Source organism: Egretta garzetta, unplaced genomic scaffold (assembly GCF_000687185.1).
Source record: "Egretta garzetta isolate BGI_Z169 unplaced genomic scaffold, ASM68718v1 scaffold306, whole genome shotgun sequence".
NCBI classification, from domain to species: Eukaryota; Metazoa; Chordata; class Aves; order Pelecaniformes; family Ardeidae; genus Egretta; species Egretta garzetta.
In genome coordinates, this window is record NW_009260131.1 from 2,729,060 (window position 1) to 2,747,456 (window position 18,397).

The 18,397-nt window shown below is 36.9% G+C and overlaps 1 protein-coding gene across 1 annotated transcript in view; it reads left to right on the plus strand.

Moving 5' to 3' along the window:
• The window catches only part of LOC104128696 (protein dachsous), a 17,984-nt gene extending 1,304 nt beyond the window's left edge, over positions 1 to 16,680 (plus strand). The window contains exons 2-20 of the mRNA XM_035896986.1: positions 360 to 431; positions 2,740 to 2,900; positions 4,029 to 4,073; positions 4,405 to 4,503; positions 4,814 to 4,903; positions 5,618 to 5,728; positions 6,449 to 6,565; positions 7,649 to 7,739; positions 8,293 to 8,405; positions 8,672 to 8,845; positions 9,290 to 9,418; positions 9,667 to 9,822; positions 10,809 to 10,989; positions 11,958 to 12,091; positions 13,069 to 14,013; positions 14,387 to 14,512; positions 14,651 to 14,908; positions 15,222 to 15,320; positions 16,602 to 16,680. Coding sequence (XP_035752879.1) covers positions 360 to 431; positions 2,740 to 2,900; positions 4,029 to 4,073; positions 4,405 to 4,503; positions 4,814 to 4,903; positions 5,618 to 5,728; positions 6,449 to 6,565; positions 7,649 to 7,739; positions 8,293 to 8,405; positions 8,672 to 8,845; positions 9,290 to 9,418; positions 9,667 to 9,822; positions 10,809 to 10,989; positions 11,958 to 12,091; positions 13,069 to 14,013; positions 14,387 to 14,512; positions 14,651 to 14,908; positions 15,222 to 15,320; positions 16,602 to 16,619 — 3,119 coding nt within the window. The 3' untranslated portion in view covers positions 16,620 to 16,680. The remainder of the gene's footprint in view (positions 1 to 359; positions 432 to 2,739; positions 2,901 to 4,028; positions 4,074 to 4,404; positions 4,504 to 4,813; positions 4,904 to 5,617; positions 5,729 to 6,448; positions 6,566 to 7,648; positions 7,740 to 8,292; positions 8,406 to 8,671; positions 8,846 to 9,289; positions 9,419 to 9,666; positions 9,823 to 10,808; positions 10,990 to 11,957; positions 12,092 to 13,068; positions 14,014 to 14,386; positions 14,513 to 14,650; positions 14,909 to 15,221; positions 15,321 to 16,601) is intronic.
• Positions 16,681 to 18,397: the final 1,717 nt, after the last annotated feature.

Below are 18,397 nucleotides of genomic sequence, written 5' to 3' on the forward strand. Positions count from 1 at the left end.
CAGTAAAGCCCAAGTTTCAATCTGGTCAGGGTACAAAGGCAGGACAATTCTGTAGCTACACATTTTCACATCCTTTTTTGATAGGTGCTTATAAAGTTGTAAACTGCATTGTAGAATTTTTGGGGGCAAGGATTGACTGGGTCTTAGACACCAACCTTTACCTACTCTGTGTAATGTTGTATTGTTTTAAACCCTGAAAATTATATCGAGGTGCCACCATGATAAATGTTTTTCAGCTTAATGTGAGCTAGCTTGTGCGTCTGGTTTTATATAGTGTAAGTTTTTTTTTTTACCTTGTACTATTTCTGGAAACAGTCCCTCTGTTTCATTTGTACATGACTTTTCCTTTTTCTTTTTAGAAACCACACATATAAATTGTGACGTAACACCCAGCCCACTCTTGCTGTCAGGCTTTTTGGATAACTATACAGGTAAAATCATGATTCTACCCTAGAATTGTCTGGTTTGCTCCCTAACGCGCATAGTACTTTAATGCTTCACATAGTCGGTGTATTTTATAATGAATCTGTATTATTAATTGATTTACAATAGTCTTCATGGCTGGATACAGCAGCTGCCTACCTGGTGTACTGCTTAGTAGAATAAGTAAATATAACCCCGAAAATCCTCTGATCCAAGGACCTTGCTGTCTGAATATACAGAGCAGGCAAAGGGAAAGGAAACAAGTACAGAAAAATTGATGTTTACAGTTCACCTCGTCCAGTCTGCCCACAAGAGCTGATCTCTTCCTTCCCTCCTCCATCAGAACGAACCAGTGCCCCGCAGTCAGGATTTGACTTGCCTAACAGATATACAGGCACAAGGCAAGGCATTAGGTTATGGCCAAAACATTCCCTTCAGGATATATCATAACCCTTAGTACCTCATGGAAACATGCACTAAGCCCATGCTGACTGTCCACAGGCAATCTTCATTGCTTCTGGCCTTCAGCAAGATACAGAAAGCAGGTATGATACAGAGCAGGGTTTTTTCCCAGCTGCTGTTGAAGCATTTCTTTAAAAGCTGTAAGGGTGTAGCTGCTGTGTCTGACTCTTGCATGGAGATAGAAAGGAAAAGAATCGCCTTTCACCCTGATTCCCTTTCATTTAATTTTTAAGCAACTAGCGCAAAGTCTGGCCCTTTGTGTGCGTCATATGTATGAGTATAGCTGCTGACATATCTGTAATGAGGGACATTACAGTATCTGCAAGAGACACAACCAGCTTCGATTTTTCCAAGCACTTCCTTTTGTCAGGCTTTCTCTGCTGGACAGAATCCTATTTCCGAGGCAGCTGCTTGATATTTCTTGTCTGAATATATCCAACTTTGTGTGGAGGATCAGGCAGTATGTCAGCAGGCAAAGATAGATTTTGTTTTCCTAGAAAGTTTTCTTCTAGCAGTTTCAACACTGCACGCTGAATAGCGTGGTGCCCCTGGAACACAGCCTGGTTGTTCTGTGTTTACTGTGCCATCTGACTGGACTTTCTCCTTACATGCAATTATAGTATCTTTGGGCTGGTAGCTGTCAGCATTCCGGACACTCCCTGCTGTTGGAAGAAGACAAGGTTGCCTTCCTTTAGGCCCTTAGAGACCGAGACCAAGAAAGAGTCTGCATGTTGTGATTAGAGATGTTACAGGAAGGGTTTACTGGCCTAAATTAGTAATGACGGAGTACAAAACCAATGGAGTAAGAAAGAAACACAGCTAGCAAGTTTCCTGATAGATAATGGAAAATATTTGGGATGTCCAGGAAAGATTTTGAAGGGGAGAGGTGATTAAGGGTTTGCAATCCAGACAATGTATGAGAAAATGTTATTTTATAAGATATGAGAAGGTAAGTGTTATCTTATAGGTGTTATTTCATAAACACAAATATCTTGATAATATGAGTAAGGTAACTTTAATCTGTTTAATAAAATTGCCAATAGCACCACACTGGATGGTTAAAAAGGATACCTTTCAAACACCCTTTCAAACACAGATTTGGTGTTTAACCAAGAAAGTAATACACTCACTACTGAAATGACAGTGAGTCTAATATGAATCATGATAATTACAAATAACAAGTTTAAATATGTTCAGGACAATAGTTCCTAAATGCATGGTTGTAGAAAAATCACGTTCAAATTGATTCAAAGGTTGCATTGCTTTGTGTTTCAGTGTTCTGTATATGTAAGAACAGACTAAAGGAGGGGCGAAACGCTTACCATTCTGTGCCAAAATCAAAATTTAAACAACTGGAAGCCTGAATCCAGATTCACACCAGATTCCGCCTGCTTGACAGATTCAACTAAGAGATATGAAATTCCCTTGTGTTTGGAAAATACTGAATCTCTTCCCACACAGCCCAAAACCAGCTGATTTTGGTTACGTTCTCTGGCTCTGATTAGACTTAAATTTTCACACTAAATGTGAAAAAAGTTTTTCAGCATGAAGCTATTTCCAGAAAACGGTGGTAATTTAGGTGTAAATTGCGCCAAGCTTTTTAATTCTGGACCTATTTCTACAGAGCATGAATATGTTGGAAAAAGCAGGTTTATGTGGTTTTAAAAACATATCAATACACTTGTGCATGGTACTTAAGGGGACCTTAACAGAGCTCACTGTTAGCTCAAAATGCCAAAATAATATAAAATGTAACCAAAAGGTAACCAGTAATCAAGTTGTCAATACATGTGAAATGAATCTATGGATTTCTTTTCCATAAAGCTATCTAGTTTATTATGCTTTCTCTTACAGGTGATATAGAATGGATTATAAATATCCCACCCAATGTGAATTTGAAATTAAAAGAATATCTGTTCCCTGAACACCTACCATATGTGGAGCTAGTATATTATCCTGGATCTAATAATGCAACAGTGAGGGCTGTTAAGCCACTGGATGTTGACATAATTGAGGTATTCTTTTCACTTCATGTAAAAACTAGTTATAAAGGTTTTATAGACAGGGGAACAAAAGTAGCACTATGTCATGATTTTTAATTGTTCGTTCCCTCACAAAACAGGTTGGTATTCCAAAAAAGTAACTCATCAGAAAGAGCAGCATAGACTTCAGTATCTGCCTCTCAGTAATATCTGTTAAATGTCTTCAGTTTCCAGTAACCGTCAACTTATCTGGGATCTGACAGACAGGTTCTTTTCCTCATCATGTATTGTCACTTGTAATGAAAGTTGTAAATACACAGTTATGACAGGTGTCACTTTTCTTAAAACTCCTCTCTCAGTAACATGAATTATTTCACCAAAGTGAGATTGATCAGATAAAATTTGGTAGAAGGCGATCCTTAATTGTATGAATATTTACATAAGTGCTTCGCTTTGCCCATTAATAGATCCATTGGCCTCTGTTGGTTGATGCACAAAAGGACAGGCCCTTCTTCCTAGGCCGTTTTTGCTCTGTAGGACTACCTACATATTAATGTTTTTCCTGGATGAAGTTGCCTCCAAATGTGAAAACAGTGTAGTTCTACAGAGTAAGTGGAGGCTATTTTTTATACAAGTACCATTTCAGTGTAGCACTATACTTGACAGAATTGAACCATACATATTTTAAAAACCACTGTTAGAATCAAGACTTCTAATTGATGAAAACGTATTTACAACTTTTACATTTGCATTTTTTATTTGGATATTTTCCAAATGGCTTAAAGCACTTTTTATGCTTCTTACACATGTTCTCCCATTTTCTGTCAATTTTCTATCAGGGAGACCAGTCAGGTACATAGATGGTGGGATCAGAGCAGGTAGACACCAGCAGTAGATGAATGACAGCCAAATAAACTTCACAATTAATAATCTGTAATGACTTTTCTATACAATATAATCAATACAACACATTGGAATTACAAAAATGTCTGAAATATGCTCCCATAACTGAATCAGATGAACAATTCACTGTCATCTCAGCGTGGCACACGTGAGGATTCAAATACCAAAATTGTTTAGTAGTATTTTGACGAATTCTTTGACAATCATATTAGGAGTTAATAGGTAATATTATTTATTTGCTTGTTTGGTAATTTTTAGAGTGACCATCTCTTTTATGCTGTTGTTTGCAAAAGGAATGGAATGGTAAGTAAAAGGCATGTTTTATCAACTGCATTTTTTTTTCTAAGTTTAATGGAAATTATTATTTTCTGAAATACTATTTCATTTAAAGATATGATGCAGGGGGTTAACAGCACCTTGTTGAAGATGATAATTAAAAAGTTATTTTTAAAATATTTTCAAAATCCTTCTACTCCATTATTAGAAATGGTAGTCTAACTCTCTCATTACAGTTTTTAGAACTGAAGTGGTGTGTCTCTGAAGATCTCATTTTGTATGATGAAATTAAATGTTAGCATTGTGCTGCTAGCTCACTGCTGTCATTTCTAACATGTCTTTTGCTTCCATTATGAAGACTAATGAGATAGAGAATGTACGGAACTTAGCCTTAGAAGACATAAATGACAATTCTCCACGCTTTCTAGAAACTCACTATAGTGCTTCAGTATCAGAGGTGGGTTATGGCAAATGTTATTATTTTTTCTTGTGATATTTTAAAATTAGTTTCTGGAGCCAAAACATATGAGGTTCTAATGTGACCACAGTCACATGGGGAACTTTTCTACACCTTTGCATGGGTGTGGAAATGGCTGGGCTATGTGTACAGCTGGAGGCATGGGGTGAAGAAGAAACATTCAGCTCTCCAATCTAAAATGGAAATTGGAAATAATTTGCATATGCTAGGGAGGTGGCATAGCTTTCCTGATGGAAGTTAGGAGGGATACCAAAAGGGGCTTGTGACTGATGATCTTTATTTCCTCCAGGTGTCTCCAATAAATTTCACAGTTATAAAAGTGGAAGCTGTGGATAAAGATTTTTCACCTTTTTTGAGCCTCATTACTTACAGTCTTTCGGTGAGTGCCCTTTGCTTGTCAGAGATTGTGAACACCACTCTACATTTCATACAAAATACAGCCTGGGACCTGATCTGAGTGTGTTATCTTGCACTGTGCAGTTACTATTACAAATCTGCAAAATGCTAGCATCAGAAAGACCATTTAAAATTAAAACTTAAACCACAGGATCAGCCTAGCATGCAGTAAGCCCTGAATCAAGTTTCTTAACATTCGTGAAATATTTTGTGGAACTCTTCAGCTACAGCTAAGGAACTCCGTGGTCCTTTTAAGAAGCAGGAGTGAAACAGTTTCCCCTCTTTTTAAAGTTCATATTTGATTTGCTGTTGATCTCCAGTCCTGCGGAGATGTATATGTAAGCCACCTGAAGGAAGATTGTTTCCACTAACTTTAGATATCTGTAGTGGAGATCTTCACATCTGAGCTTGCTGTGTCTGCTCCTTTTATAGCTGGTGAAGGGAAGCCCATGCCATTCATCTGATCTGCTTTAGTTAGTGACTGTAGGCTGAGATAAATCAGATAGAAAGTCTAATGGGACTGATGGGAGAGGCAATAGAATGTGTTGAAGAGGATCAGCATTTTCCTTTCCAGTGGTGCTGTTTGAGAGATTCCTGGTCCTTTATGAAGAATAGTCCAATAATAAAAGTGGTAAGAGGAAAGAAAATGTATTTCATTGTTAATCATGTAAAACAACGTGATTTATTCATTGAATAGGGTCCAAACTCCGATTACTTTTCCATAAAAGAAGGAAATGGAAACATCACGGTGAACAAAACACTGGATTACAACAAGATCAAAGTTTTCAATTTAACAGTCCAAGCAAAGGTATGGTATAAATTAAAAGAAGAATGAAAACCACAGTAGTTCTACAATGATATTTCCTTTGTTACGACATTCCAGTTTCTACAAATTTAGAAGTTAGGGAGTTCCCAAGCCAAAAGTTGTGTCTGCATCTTGGCTTACACTGCAGATGAAGTAGCACATTCTTAATATTTGAACCATTGTTTAAGTCTCCCCTCAATTACTAGCCCAAGTTTCTTTCTGTGTGTATATCTTTAAGTATGTATATTGTACTTAATTATTATCTGCTATTCTAACATATATTCACCTATTCATTTGGGTGGATCTATCCTATTTTTGCTGCATCTTACCACCTGCAGTCTTTTGTTTGTCTTTTCTGAGATTTGAATATATATTTACCTTCAATTCCTTTTAGGAGTAAAAAGAAGTAAATTTTGCCACATTTTATTGTGGTATCTAGCAAATAGTACAGCTGCAGCAAATGTACTGTTACTATGTTCCATGTGCTACTGGGTAACGCCTGCCTGATATAAAATTAATAACTAAGAACAATTACCTTTTGTTAGTATTATTCCTAGAACTGGTTTTCTAGAAATGGAAAAATCTGACAGGGTGAAAGTTCTCAGGTTAAAAAAATGCTTAGACAGTACAAAGCACATATAGTAATATTCTACTGTATTTTCCACTAAGAAATGTCTCTTTCATTACAATGTTTCTTATTTTCTTCCTTCTCTTGGGTTGCAGGAAAAATTTGGAGACAACAGTGATACTGCATCGTTAGTAATTAATGTACAAGATTACGATACATTGAACCCCTATTTCAGTCAATCGGTGTACAATGGAAAAATCAGGGAAGAGGAGGTAAAAGCTTTTCTCTGAATGCTGCAAATGTACATAGGTTATTCCTGTCCACAGTGCTTTTCTTTCAATGTTTCTTCTTCACTGAGCTGCTTAAGATGGGAGGGCTGCTTTGTTTTGTGCTAACAGGTGAATTGTTAAGGTTATCAAATGTAGACTTTCATGTACCAGGTAAACAGGCCGCCTTTTCTATGAAGTGTAAAACTTGTTGCTACAGAAACAGATTCTTTTGTGCTTGGAGGGGAAAAAAAAGAAAAGAAAAAAGAACTAAACAGGTGTTGTAACACGGCTTTTACTGTAAACTTGGAAGGGCGGTTGACTGCCCATCAGTCCTGGAGTTAGCTGTCAGGTTTCAGTTTCAAACAACATAATTCATTCATACTTCATTACAATCAGGTAAGGAAAATAAGAATCTGAACAGCAAACTGTGGTTAATATTGCACTGTAATATCTTTTTGTTTCTATATAGGGTGGAAATTTCTGGGTGGAATGTATTTGTTTAATTCTGGCTTCTGTATGTATTGACCAAAAAAACCCAACAATTACAGTATCGAATTGCCAGAGTAATCCCGCTAAAATTTAAATAGTTAATTATCTTCTTTATTGTCCCTATTTCTTTATCTTCATGTTAACATATTTTAAGCCACATATGCTTTTGGTGTTATACCTTCGGTGCCCCTTTTTTTAGAAGTTCATCTTTAAATTGTCTGAAAGGAGTAATCTTAGATCTTTTAAAATGTTTTTGTCTTTTAAATAAATTACTGTTTTTATTAGGGCTGCAGTGTAGACTTGCATATTGTTTTCCAGGAGAGGAATGGAACTCAAATGCTCAGTGTTCTTAACATAAATTCTATCAGTGACTACTGCTTCATATTCTGGTGTTTCTCAAAGTGTATCCATCAAGTATTTTGGTCATCATTTTCCTCTGTAAAGTGTGTATGCAAGGCAAAGAGAATATTTTCTGGATCCTAGTGATTAAATACGTGTTTCTTGTTTCTTTAATCAAAATTGTGACTGACTTAATGAACAGTTTTAGGTTTATGTGTACTTTTTTCAAGTTAATCACGTTAATATATGTTTTTCTAGTTAGGTCCTCTGGCTATTCTCCCAGAGGAGATATTGGCTAAAGACGGAGACACAGGTATAAATGAAAAAGTGGTTTACAGCATCAAACTAGGTAAGAGCCTTTATTTTCTTCTAGGCATTCACACAGTAATTTATGATGTCTGTATTACTGAAGAGAATGATAAGAAAGTGTGATGTACAGTCAGATGCCTTAATGGCTTACATCTTCACTACAGTGCTGCTCTGCAAGCTAAATCGGCTTAATTTCAGTCATTATAGCAAGGTCCAACTATTTTTAAAATGTTTAGATGTCCTTAATCTCCTTTCAATAAACAATTCCTGATTCAAAGTGTAAGTCAGTTTAGAGGCTTCCATTTGATCAAAGGATTTCCATTCAGGACCATCTAGAGAGATGAATTCCATCAAGAGCTTTTCCTCCTGACAGAATTGCTAAAAGCTCATGAGATGCTTAATTTGAGACCCTTGAAGTGTGAGTGAATTTCCTAAGAATTGTTCCGAGGACAGAGTGTTTGAAAAAAAGCCTTTTATCTGAAATGGCTGTTCATTTTTTCTATAGCTGAGAAGATAACAGTCATAAAAAGGACAGATCAGACTTACTGTTCTGGTTTATTCTCGTTAACCCATTGCCATTTGTTGCTTTTCAGTGAACCCTCCATCCTATAGCAACGCCTTTTCAATCAACGCGGACACAGGAGTGTTGGAAGTAATGACTGCAGTTGACAGAGAAGAATGTCCGTCTCTTCTTGTGGGCATTCAGGTAGTGATTGTTTTAGAGTTCAGTGCGTTAATACTGAGTCTCAATTTCATAAAATAATACATGAATCCATGTTGGTGTTAATAGTATTTCTCATAGTAATGTTAAAGGGCAGTTGGTATCAAGGCTCCATCCTGCCATTTAAAACACTAAATAAAGGAAAACTTCATACATTGAATATATGTAGTCATGTCATGTCCTTGTGTTTAGTTGGAATGGCTCATTGTTATCGGGGTATGGAATTTACAGCTATAAACTCTATTTTCTAGGCAACTCAGCAAGACAATATTTTCAAAACAGCTGATGCAGTAGTGCTGGTTACTATTGAAGATGTGAATGACAATTATCCAGTATTCTCACAATCAAGTTACAATGTCTCAATTCTAGAAAATTTCCCAAATGGGATGGAAGTTCTTCAAGTAACAGCTATTGACAAAGATGAGGTAAAATGAAAATGTCGTTTGGTTGCTACAAATACTGCACTTCTGAAATATAATATAAAATGCATTTGTGTTATACAGGTATAGCAAATAGTGCTACAGATTTATTTTTTTTCTGACTATCTAAATATGCTTAAGCAAAACAAACTTAATTTCACTTCTTTAAGGGGTAGAGTACTGCAGCCAAAGAATAAATTTTGGCTGTCTCTGAAACTCCTCTGCTTTGCGTAAGGTCCGAAATATGGAAGTGCAGAAGTGCAAAATGGACACAAAGCTGCAGGTTGCCCTCAGACTGCGTGATATATTTCTTCCATGTTGTTTTTGAACCGTAACCTCAATTAAACCAGAAAATTAAATGCTCTTCACCTGGAAAATAAGAAGAAAACATCCTAAGGGACTTGGCTCAGTGATCATTGATTTAATAACAAATATCATTACTGTCTGCAGGGAGGCTTCCAGGGAACATTCATTCTCGCTCCAGCTGACAGTCCCTTCCAGCTAAATCAAACTGGGATCCTAACTGTGAGGAACTCCACGCTGTTGGATAGGGAGAGAATACCATCTATTCACCTACAGGTATTAAAAATAAGCCTACTCCTTTCCAAAGCAGCCCAAGGCAAATAGGTTGATATCTGAGCTGCCCTGGCATGAAGCTGACTCTGATACAGATCAGCAGCTTCTTTGAAGACTCAAATCCAGACTACCTGGAGGGAAATACCACTAGTGACGCAATTTACTCAGCTTGTAATTGTTGTTTATCCTTCTTACTACTTATAGAACATGCACTTGAACAAAGCAATCATTTTACTGCATCATTTTTAAAGGTCACTGCTAAAGATCGTTTGTCACCTTATGGTGAGGTACACTCTACAATCAACATATTGTTGCTAGATGAAAATGACAACAGCCCAACCTTTAGAGGCACGCCATATAAGCAAGATATTTTCATCAACATGACTGCAGGAATGTCCATTCTTCAGGTACTGATAGTATTAAGTAAAAATGACATTTTAATGAGTTGAATATATGCGGAAGTCCTTGCTTGAACTTGTGTAGTGGTCCTATTGAATAGGGGATCTTTTCTGAACTCTGAGTTCAGAAACAATCCACCTTTCATTTAAAAGCTTACACCTGTTGATATTCCATAATCACAGTGTCCTGGATGCTCTAATCGTATCCCAGGTCAGGGAACAAATGATAAAGGATTTTTGTTCTTCATCTTAGATGCTGTGTACCATCCCGAATTCCACAAACATAAGACAAAAATTAAGATTCTTGGATTTAGTTGTTGTAAGGTGTTTAATGAAAACTGAATGTTGTTAGAGTCCAGAAATTTAAATAATTGTAAAAATTTTTGAAATGCTGCTGAATGCTGATAATTTTTAGATACAATATACTTTTTGTAAGAGAGTGTAAACCAGTTAACCAAATAAAATGGGAAACCAAGACAAAGATTGCTTCAGGAGCTGAGATATATAGGGAGTCACTATCAAAACTCATACCTGGGTGTACTGCTTTGAGGGCTCCTGATGTAATCTCTTGAACAATCTACCTCCAGTGCCTTTGGAATTACTATGAAACAAGCTTTTTGAGATCCAAACTAGGTGTCGTTCACATGAGTTCCACAGGGGCAGGATTTCACTCTTGCTGCTGGAGCAATATTGTGTGTGCATCAAAGAGCAAACATTCTTACTGAGGTTTAACCCAGGAATTGTATAGGAAGTAGACAGTCAGTCAGTTACAGGTATAACCGAATTTTACTGTGGCTACATTTAGCAGATTTTTATATATATAAAATTATCCAGACCTAGTATTTGCCATAAATGAGAGGAAAAACCCCCACAACTACTTCCTAATTATCTGCTACAACAATGATTTTCTCCAAAAACTACACAAGAGTAATCAATTCTGTGTTACTTAAGAACAGCACAAGAAACTAGAGTAAAATTATTTTTTTTTTCTCCAGGTTGCTGCTGATGATCCGGATGATGGTATAAATGGAGAGATAAGATTTATCTTAGCTGGTGGCAATGAAGATGGATACTTTGAATTGGATGCATCCACAGGACAAATCAGTTTAAGAACAGTAATCCCATTAGGACTCAACCAGCTTAAGAACTTTGTCTTGTGGGTAACAGCTGTTGATGGTAAGACAAGATTTTAGTACAGGTCAACACAGCTATTCCCAGCGATGAGTTTTGGTTTTGTTTTGTTTTTTGCTTGAAGGAATGCTGTCAAAATAGGTTCCCAGACTTTATTTTAAAAATACTGTATATTTTTATCTGGTCTTGTTAGTTGAAGATAAGAAGAAAGCTGTTTTATTAATCCAAAGTAATTGCTGCATCTCTGCTGATGCTGTTATATCAAATCTAAGGGGTTTTTATGGCTGTGGGAAGAATGTGCAAAATAGCATACATCTCACAACTATTGACTGGTGTTGCACAGCATAGAATACAGAGATTCAGGCACGAGCTAGGAATGTATAATTCAATCATCAGGCAGCAGGGAGTAAAATGAAAGTAAAATGTGATAAGTAACTTGGTCTTTCTTTGCACATCCATGTAGCTATTGAAAAACTAAAATGGAGATGCCAAAGCCATTTTTAGGATGACCAGCACAAACATAATTTCCTTAGCCATATTTATGGAGGGTTTCTTTGTTTTCAAAGAATAACAACAGAGAACTCTGCAAATGTTTGTCATGTGAATAAGGACAGAGATAAGTGTAACCTAGGAATGGTATTCCACTCCAGGTAGCATGAGCATGCAAAGTGGTTTTCAGCCTCCTGATTTGGTCAATACGAGCTCTGTGTCTTCAAATTTGTGGCCCTGTGGATAAAATGGATACTGGAGAGAAAGGAGAATATGGTTACAAAAGAGACTCATCAGTCCATCCTCTGTCTGTGTATTGTTGTATGTGTTCAGGATCATATATTGTGAGTGTAACACCCAATTTGTGAAACTCTGATCTTGGCTAGGGCCTCCCAGTAGTACCATAATAATAGCAGTAAGGATTTAAAAAAAAAAAAAATCGGTACCAGTGAAAAATTGGTAGCTTTTTTTAAGAAGGTGGTATTTTGTGCATCTGCAGTGAGGTTGTTTTCTTTTGCTTGCAGGTGGGACAATTCCAAGAAGTTCATCAGTGCCAGTACAAATCTCTGCAGTTGGAGATTCCAGACCACAGTTTATTCAGAAGACATATAATGTGTCTGTGGACGAAGAGCTAGTCAGTCCTGTTGAAGTAGCAAGAGTAAGAACAACTTTATTCTATCGCTTATATATGACATGACAGACGTAAGAAAATCCTGTAATATATGTAATCTATGTCTATAGCCCCCTGAGTTATGGATAATTAGATGTTGTGTTTTCTTTCTGCCTATCAAGCTTCACATACATTACATACTGATCACATTCCTCAGATGAAGCCTATCACCCGTGAAGCCTATTCCTTCCATTGCAAATCTTTAAATGGCATCTGCCACCATTTAACATTAAAAAGCTAAACAAGAACTAAAAAAACCCTGAACAACAACAAAAAAAAACTAAACCAAAAACCTCAAACAAAGTAAACCCCAGATGTGCTTGGGAAAGTAAACCTTCACGCTTAGTTCTGCGTCCACTTTGGACGTTCTCCAAAGCCTATAGTGGCCCAAAGGCTAGGATAGGCAATATTCACTCATTTGGTGATGATAAATTTAAAACCCTGTGACGTGATACAGCTAGGAAATGGAGACTTCCTGTCAGTGACCTGTCATAAATACGTTTTCAAAGAAGGCTCTAGAACCTGCTCCTCATTTTGATCAAAAAGTGCACAAACAAGCCACCAGAATGCACTGTGATAGCACCTTATTAGATGCAGTTCTGAAGACAGATGGGAGGTCTGATACCAAAGCAGTGAGAAGATAATGCGCTTGCATGTGTTAATTTTTTTACTTCCCGAGTTAATTATTTTTTCACTTTTTTGTACAAAGAAAGGCAGAACCAAAGGTTAATATGCAGCCTATTATTTTTATTATGTATTATATGTAGTCACATTTCTGTATTGTGGTATTCCAATAAAAGGCAGTCCTCTCCAGCTGTATTTTTGTGTATATTGTGGCTTGATTCTTCCTCTTTTTAATGAATTGGTCAAATAAGTTCAGATATAGTTAAAACCGTTACTCCTTTTTTAGATACTGGTTTATTGGTTTGAATTCACTTAACGATAATATGCTTTATCTTACACAGGTGGAGTATGAGTCTTTAAATCCCCATGTACCAGTTACGTTTCAAGTACTGACGGAATCTGCTACATTTGACATCGATGCCAATGGAATCATCTCAACAAAAACCAAACTGGACTATGAATCCCAGAATAATTATATACTAAATATTTCCTTGTCAGATGGAAATGCTACTGACTATGCTGCAGTGTTTATCAAAGTTACAGATGTCAATGATAACCGTCCTGTGTTTGATATAAACAGCACTACTGTTACCATTCTAGAGAACATGCCAGCTGGAACTAGTATTACCAGTGTGTCGGCTACAGATGTGGATGAGGGCTTTAATGGGTTAGTGGTTTATACTCTGAAAGGTGGAGAAGGAAAAATAGATATTAACACTTCAGGATTCATTTTGCTGGAAAAGGTATTGGACAGAGAAACACAAGGCTTCTATAACTTAACAGTGATTGCCAGTGACCAAGGCCAACCCATGCTGTCTACAGCTCTTAATTTGACAGTCATCATTGGCGATGAGAATGACAACCCTCCAATCTTCTCATCAAGTAGATACGAAGTGAGTGTACCTGAAGACGAAGTGCTTGGAAGGTCACTGCTGACAGTAGCTGCTACTGATTTGGATGCTGGGGCCAATGCTGTCGTGAAGTACAGAATTGTTAGCCAGCAACCTCCAACCTCCTCGCCCGTGTTTCTTATCAATTTGACCACAGGCCAGCTCAGCCTGAGCCAGCAGCTGGATTATGAAACCATAAAGCAATTTGAAGTAGAAGTGGAGGCATCAGATGGAGGGCAGCCAAGTCTCAGCGCTAAAACGCGTGTTGTTGTGCACGTCCTAGATGTCAACGATAACCCACCAGAATTTAATCAGGCAGCTTATGATATATTTGTGTTTGAAAACCAACAAAAGGGTAGCCCTATCTACACATTCAGTGTTACTGACAAGGACGAGGTAAGTACCAAATTAATCTCATCCTGAGAAATCAAAATGGCATGGTTTTCCCTATTAATCTGCAAAAAAGCACAGTAGTAGATGGGCAAAGGGAGATTTCTGAAATGGTTGGCAAAGACCACATTTTGGGTGACAAAAACTTCACCTCGCTTTCTACAGAGCCAGCAATAAAACTTCCTTAACCAAGGAAGTTAAGACCTTGTACAAAATAGTTTACTGGCTATATCGGAGAAGGCTGTTAAACCTTGCAAAGCACTTGTACTTCTGTAATTAGAAGTCTTATAGAAATGTCAGGTATTAATATTAATAAGATGATTTTTTTAACTTAAATATTCATCATTTTAATCTGAAATGAACTGTGTTTTCTCTTTAGGCTGGCTTTTCTCAGGGACACTTCATTTATAACAGTACTTTGTTTACTGTGGATATCCCCGGAATACTTTCATTAAGGAATGACACAGAACTGGACAGGGAGACTACATCTGGATTCACTTTACAAGTAAATTTAGGGACAGACTCCGTAGCTTTGGCTCATTTCTACCTCATTCCCTCAAACCCTTTTTTTTGTATCCTCATCAGATGGTTAAAATGGCAATACAGTCAATTAAAATTCCATTTTTATTTCTTTCTTTGGCAGGTGTGGGCAGTTGATGCTGAAATAAATGGGCTTAATTCAAGTGCCTTGTTCCACATCACTGTGCTGGATGTCAATGATCATAACCCCGAGTTTCAGATGCAGCCATACAGTTTTACGATTCCGGAAGCAGATTACGTGTTGGGTACTCCTGCTAGAGTTGGACATGTGACTGCTACTGATTTGGATGAGGGAGAGAACGCACAAATTACTTATTACTTATCAGCTGAGGATGGGGATAATCCATATAGCATTCAACAGGTAAGGGTTTGGATTTGCTAAAAATAATATTTAGATACTGCTTTTCATTAAGCTACTTGACATAGTAAAATACATCAGGTAAAAAGAGTAGGCAGTAACCATTCTAGGACACATGAAACTAAAACTAGCATGTGCTCTGTAGTTTGAAATATATGTCAATGTCTGGAAACTAAGATGTACTAGACGTTGCTTGGAGTCTGAACTATATTTGTCCAAAGGAGAACAGAGGATTTCAATCCCTCATGTCTTTTGACAACTCAGTGTACAAGAGGTATCAAAATGATCCATGTGTGAACTGTTTTACCTTCTCTAGGATGGGACCATTTTGGTTAATGGCTATGTAGACCGAGAAACTAAAGAGAAGTACGAGCTGCTGTTGGTAGCATCTGATAACGGAGTACCTCAAAGGCAGGTAATAGAGAGGAACATGTTATTCTGTATTTGCAGCTTCCTTTTATTCATAAATTTAAGTGTCTGCCCATTTTCTGAATCATGGTTTTCTCCTGTCACACGTCAGAATTTCACGTATGTCAGCATTCAAGTGTTAGATGTGAATGATAACCCTCCTCGGTTTACAAAAGCACAATACTCAGCCAGCGTACGTGTAGCAACAGCAAAAGAAGGACAGTCTCTACTATCTGTGTCTGCTACTGACCTTGATGTTGGTGACAATTCTGTCATTTCGTACAGGTAAATTTCTGTGAGCTTAGTAAGTATTTTTTGTTTAAAAAACAGAAGGGTATTTTTATTTCTCACAAAGTATTATTATTGGTCATGAGAAGGTAAGATCTGTTCATAGATATTTTACAAGCGCTACAATCAATAATGATTTTTAAACTTAGGAAAAAAGAGTCATTACTCTGTGTTTTAGAGCTTATCAAATCATGATTACACTATTAGAAGGAGAATACAATCAAATGATAAATTTAGCAACAAGAACCAAAAGCCAAGATTTGTTTGAATTTCTAAAATTTAGTATAATATGTTGGAGTTTGAGCAGGAAGTAAATGAATCTCCAAGAACGACTGTCTTTTCACACATCTTCTCTGTACTGGGAGGAGGAGATCAAGAAATACTGACTTTCCTAATGCACTATGCATAAAAAAATTAATCAAGAAAGAATTTTGGATGAGCCAGGAAATTATTTGGAAAATACCAGGATACCTTGACATGAAAAGTATAGATTGAGAAGGACAGACGAATGAGACGGTAAACTGTGGGTGTTTAAAACTAGGGTCTTAAAAGAGAATATTTTTAACCATGAGATGGCATTGTACCTTAAACACGTTAGTTTTTTGCATGAGCAATCCAGTTATCTGTGAGAGTTTGCAGAACACTAGGAATTAGCAGGTCTGCAGGCTTCAAATAAATGTCACCTGGACTTCTCATATTGCTGAATATGCAGCTGAGTGTGCGGTATCTGCCTTATATTTGTGGGAAGATCAAAGGTTTGGGATATAATGGGAACTGAAGGCAAGAATGCTGTCTTTTTTCATGATGGAAAACATACTTAGAAATAAAAAGGCTAATATATATTTAGGCTACTGACACAGCAATTAAAACCCGTTGCTTAGCCATTCTTTATAAGCAGGCAAATACTGTCTGTTGAGTGCTTGTTACAGAAGTAACAGTAAGTAGATGGTACTTCCAATGTCATTAATATGAATGTTATACTGATTTCTCTTTAATACAGGCTCATGAACCATTCTGATGATTTCCGTATAAATAACCACACTGGAGAAATCACCCTCAGCAGTAACTTGGACCATATCACAGCTGACACAGTTGTTACACTGATAGTTATTGCTGCTGATCACGGAGTTCCTCAGCTTACATCGGATGGTAAATTTTGTCCCCCACCCCCTATAACATAACCTTTGCAAACATTGACATTTGAAATTAATCCCATCGCTGTCAAGTCAAAATGAATTAGGGCTAAAATTCATGTTACATTTCAGCAATGATGAATATTTGCTTTTTACACTTTGTTTTCTTCCTAGATGATCGTATTAAGAGAAAGCTTGGGTTCATAATTCTGGTCAGAAATACAATTTTGTAGTTCTTGCAGTGGTGCTTATGGTACAAACCCCAGGACTTCACAGTATTAGCCACTCTAAAAAGATGTATTAAAATAATATTGATAATGTGTGTTTCTCTTTCAGTTTTCCTTTATTTTCTTAGAATTAGAAACATTTAAACAACTGACAAATAACTCTCCAACAAGTTACTGCTCTTTGAAAAAATATTCAGTCACATGGTATTTTCTGTAACTTCTTAATGTATTTTTAGGGGTTAGCTTTGATTTATCATGAACAGGAGAAACAACTGTTTTTCTTAAAATAGGACGAGTGGCCACGACAGAATTTGCACTCATATGGTTTTATGTATATCCCTCCTCTTTTGGTACAAAGCAGTTCAGTGTAAGATTTTTAAGGAGTGGAAAACACCTGCATATCCCTTTAACTTCAAATTGGTGATCCTTGCCTTCTTATCATATTGAAGCAACACTGCTGTGATCAGTGAAGTGAGGTTATTCTGGAACATTAGTTAAGTATTAAAAGGCATCGTGTTTTATGTGTTACATAGTAATCCTTATTGCTATTGATTTTATTTATTTTCTTCTCATTCTTCTTTCCTGCATGCTGGTTTCTGTCATTTTCTGTTAGTTCCTCAGAATTTAGGGAAACAGAGCACAGATCATGGTTATTTTAGCAGCAATTTCACTCTTAATTTTTTTTTTTTTTTCTCTCATTAGCCTCTGTTACTCTCTACTTGCTGGTAAATGATGTTAGCTTTGGACTGACTTTCGATAGCTCCAGCTATGAGTTCAGCATTCAAGAAGATGAACCAGCTGGGGCTGCTGTTGGCTCTGTGAAGGCTCTGACTGGAAGCGTAGCCATACAAGTAGCGTACTCCCTGAAATCTCATAGCAATAAGTTCTCTGTTAGTGACCAAGGAGACATCGTGGCTCTTGCCAGGCTAGACCGAGAAGAAAACGACCTATACAGCATCATTGTAGAAGCTGTTGATTCTGTGGTGCCACCCAATACAGCTGTTGCTTTGGTACAGTATAACACATTTTAAAATACTTTTTTAAAAGGAATATAAAATATTTTTCAAAATATATTTAAAAAAAAAAAGCAATATCCAGATAAGTGTCATCTGTTATGCAAGCATGAGGATTTTGAGAGCCTTTCAGTTAACGTCCCTTTTTTTTCCACAAGGAGATACTGCCATCTTGAAATATTGTCAACTTCACAAATTACATCACTTCCTGAGAGTTCCTCTGTAAACAACCCATAACCAGAGAAACTGATTAACACTGAAACTCATTCTGTGCATAGTTCTGTCAAATGCATGAAGTGAGCCAAAAACCCCCAGATTATTAATCCCGTTTGTCTCTTCGAGTTATGTTATCTGGCTTGTAACAGTTGAGAATAAAAAAAAAAATTGCTGAGATGCTGAAATGCTGAAAATGCTGAAATTATG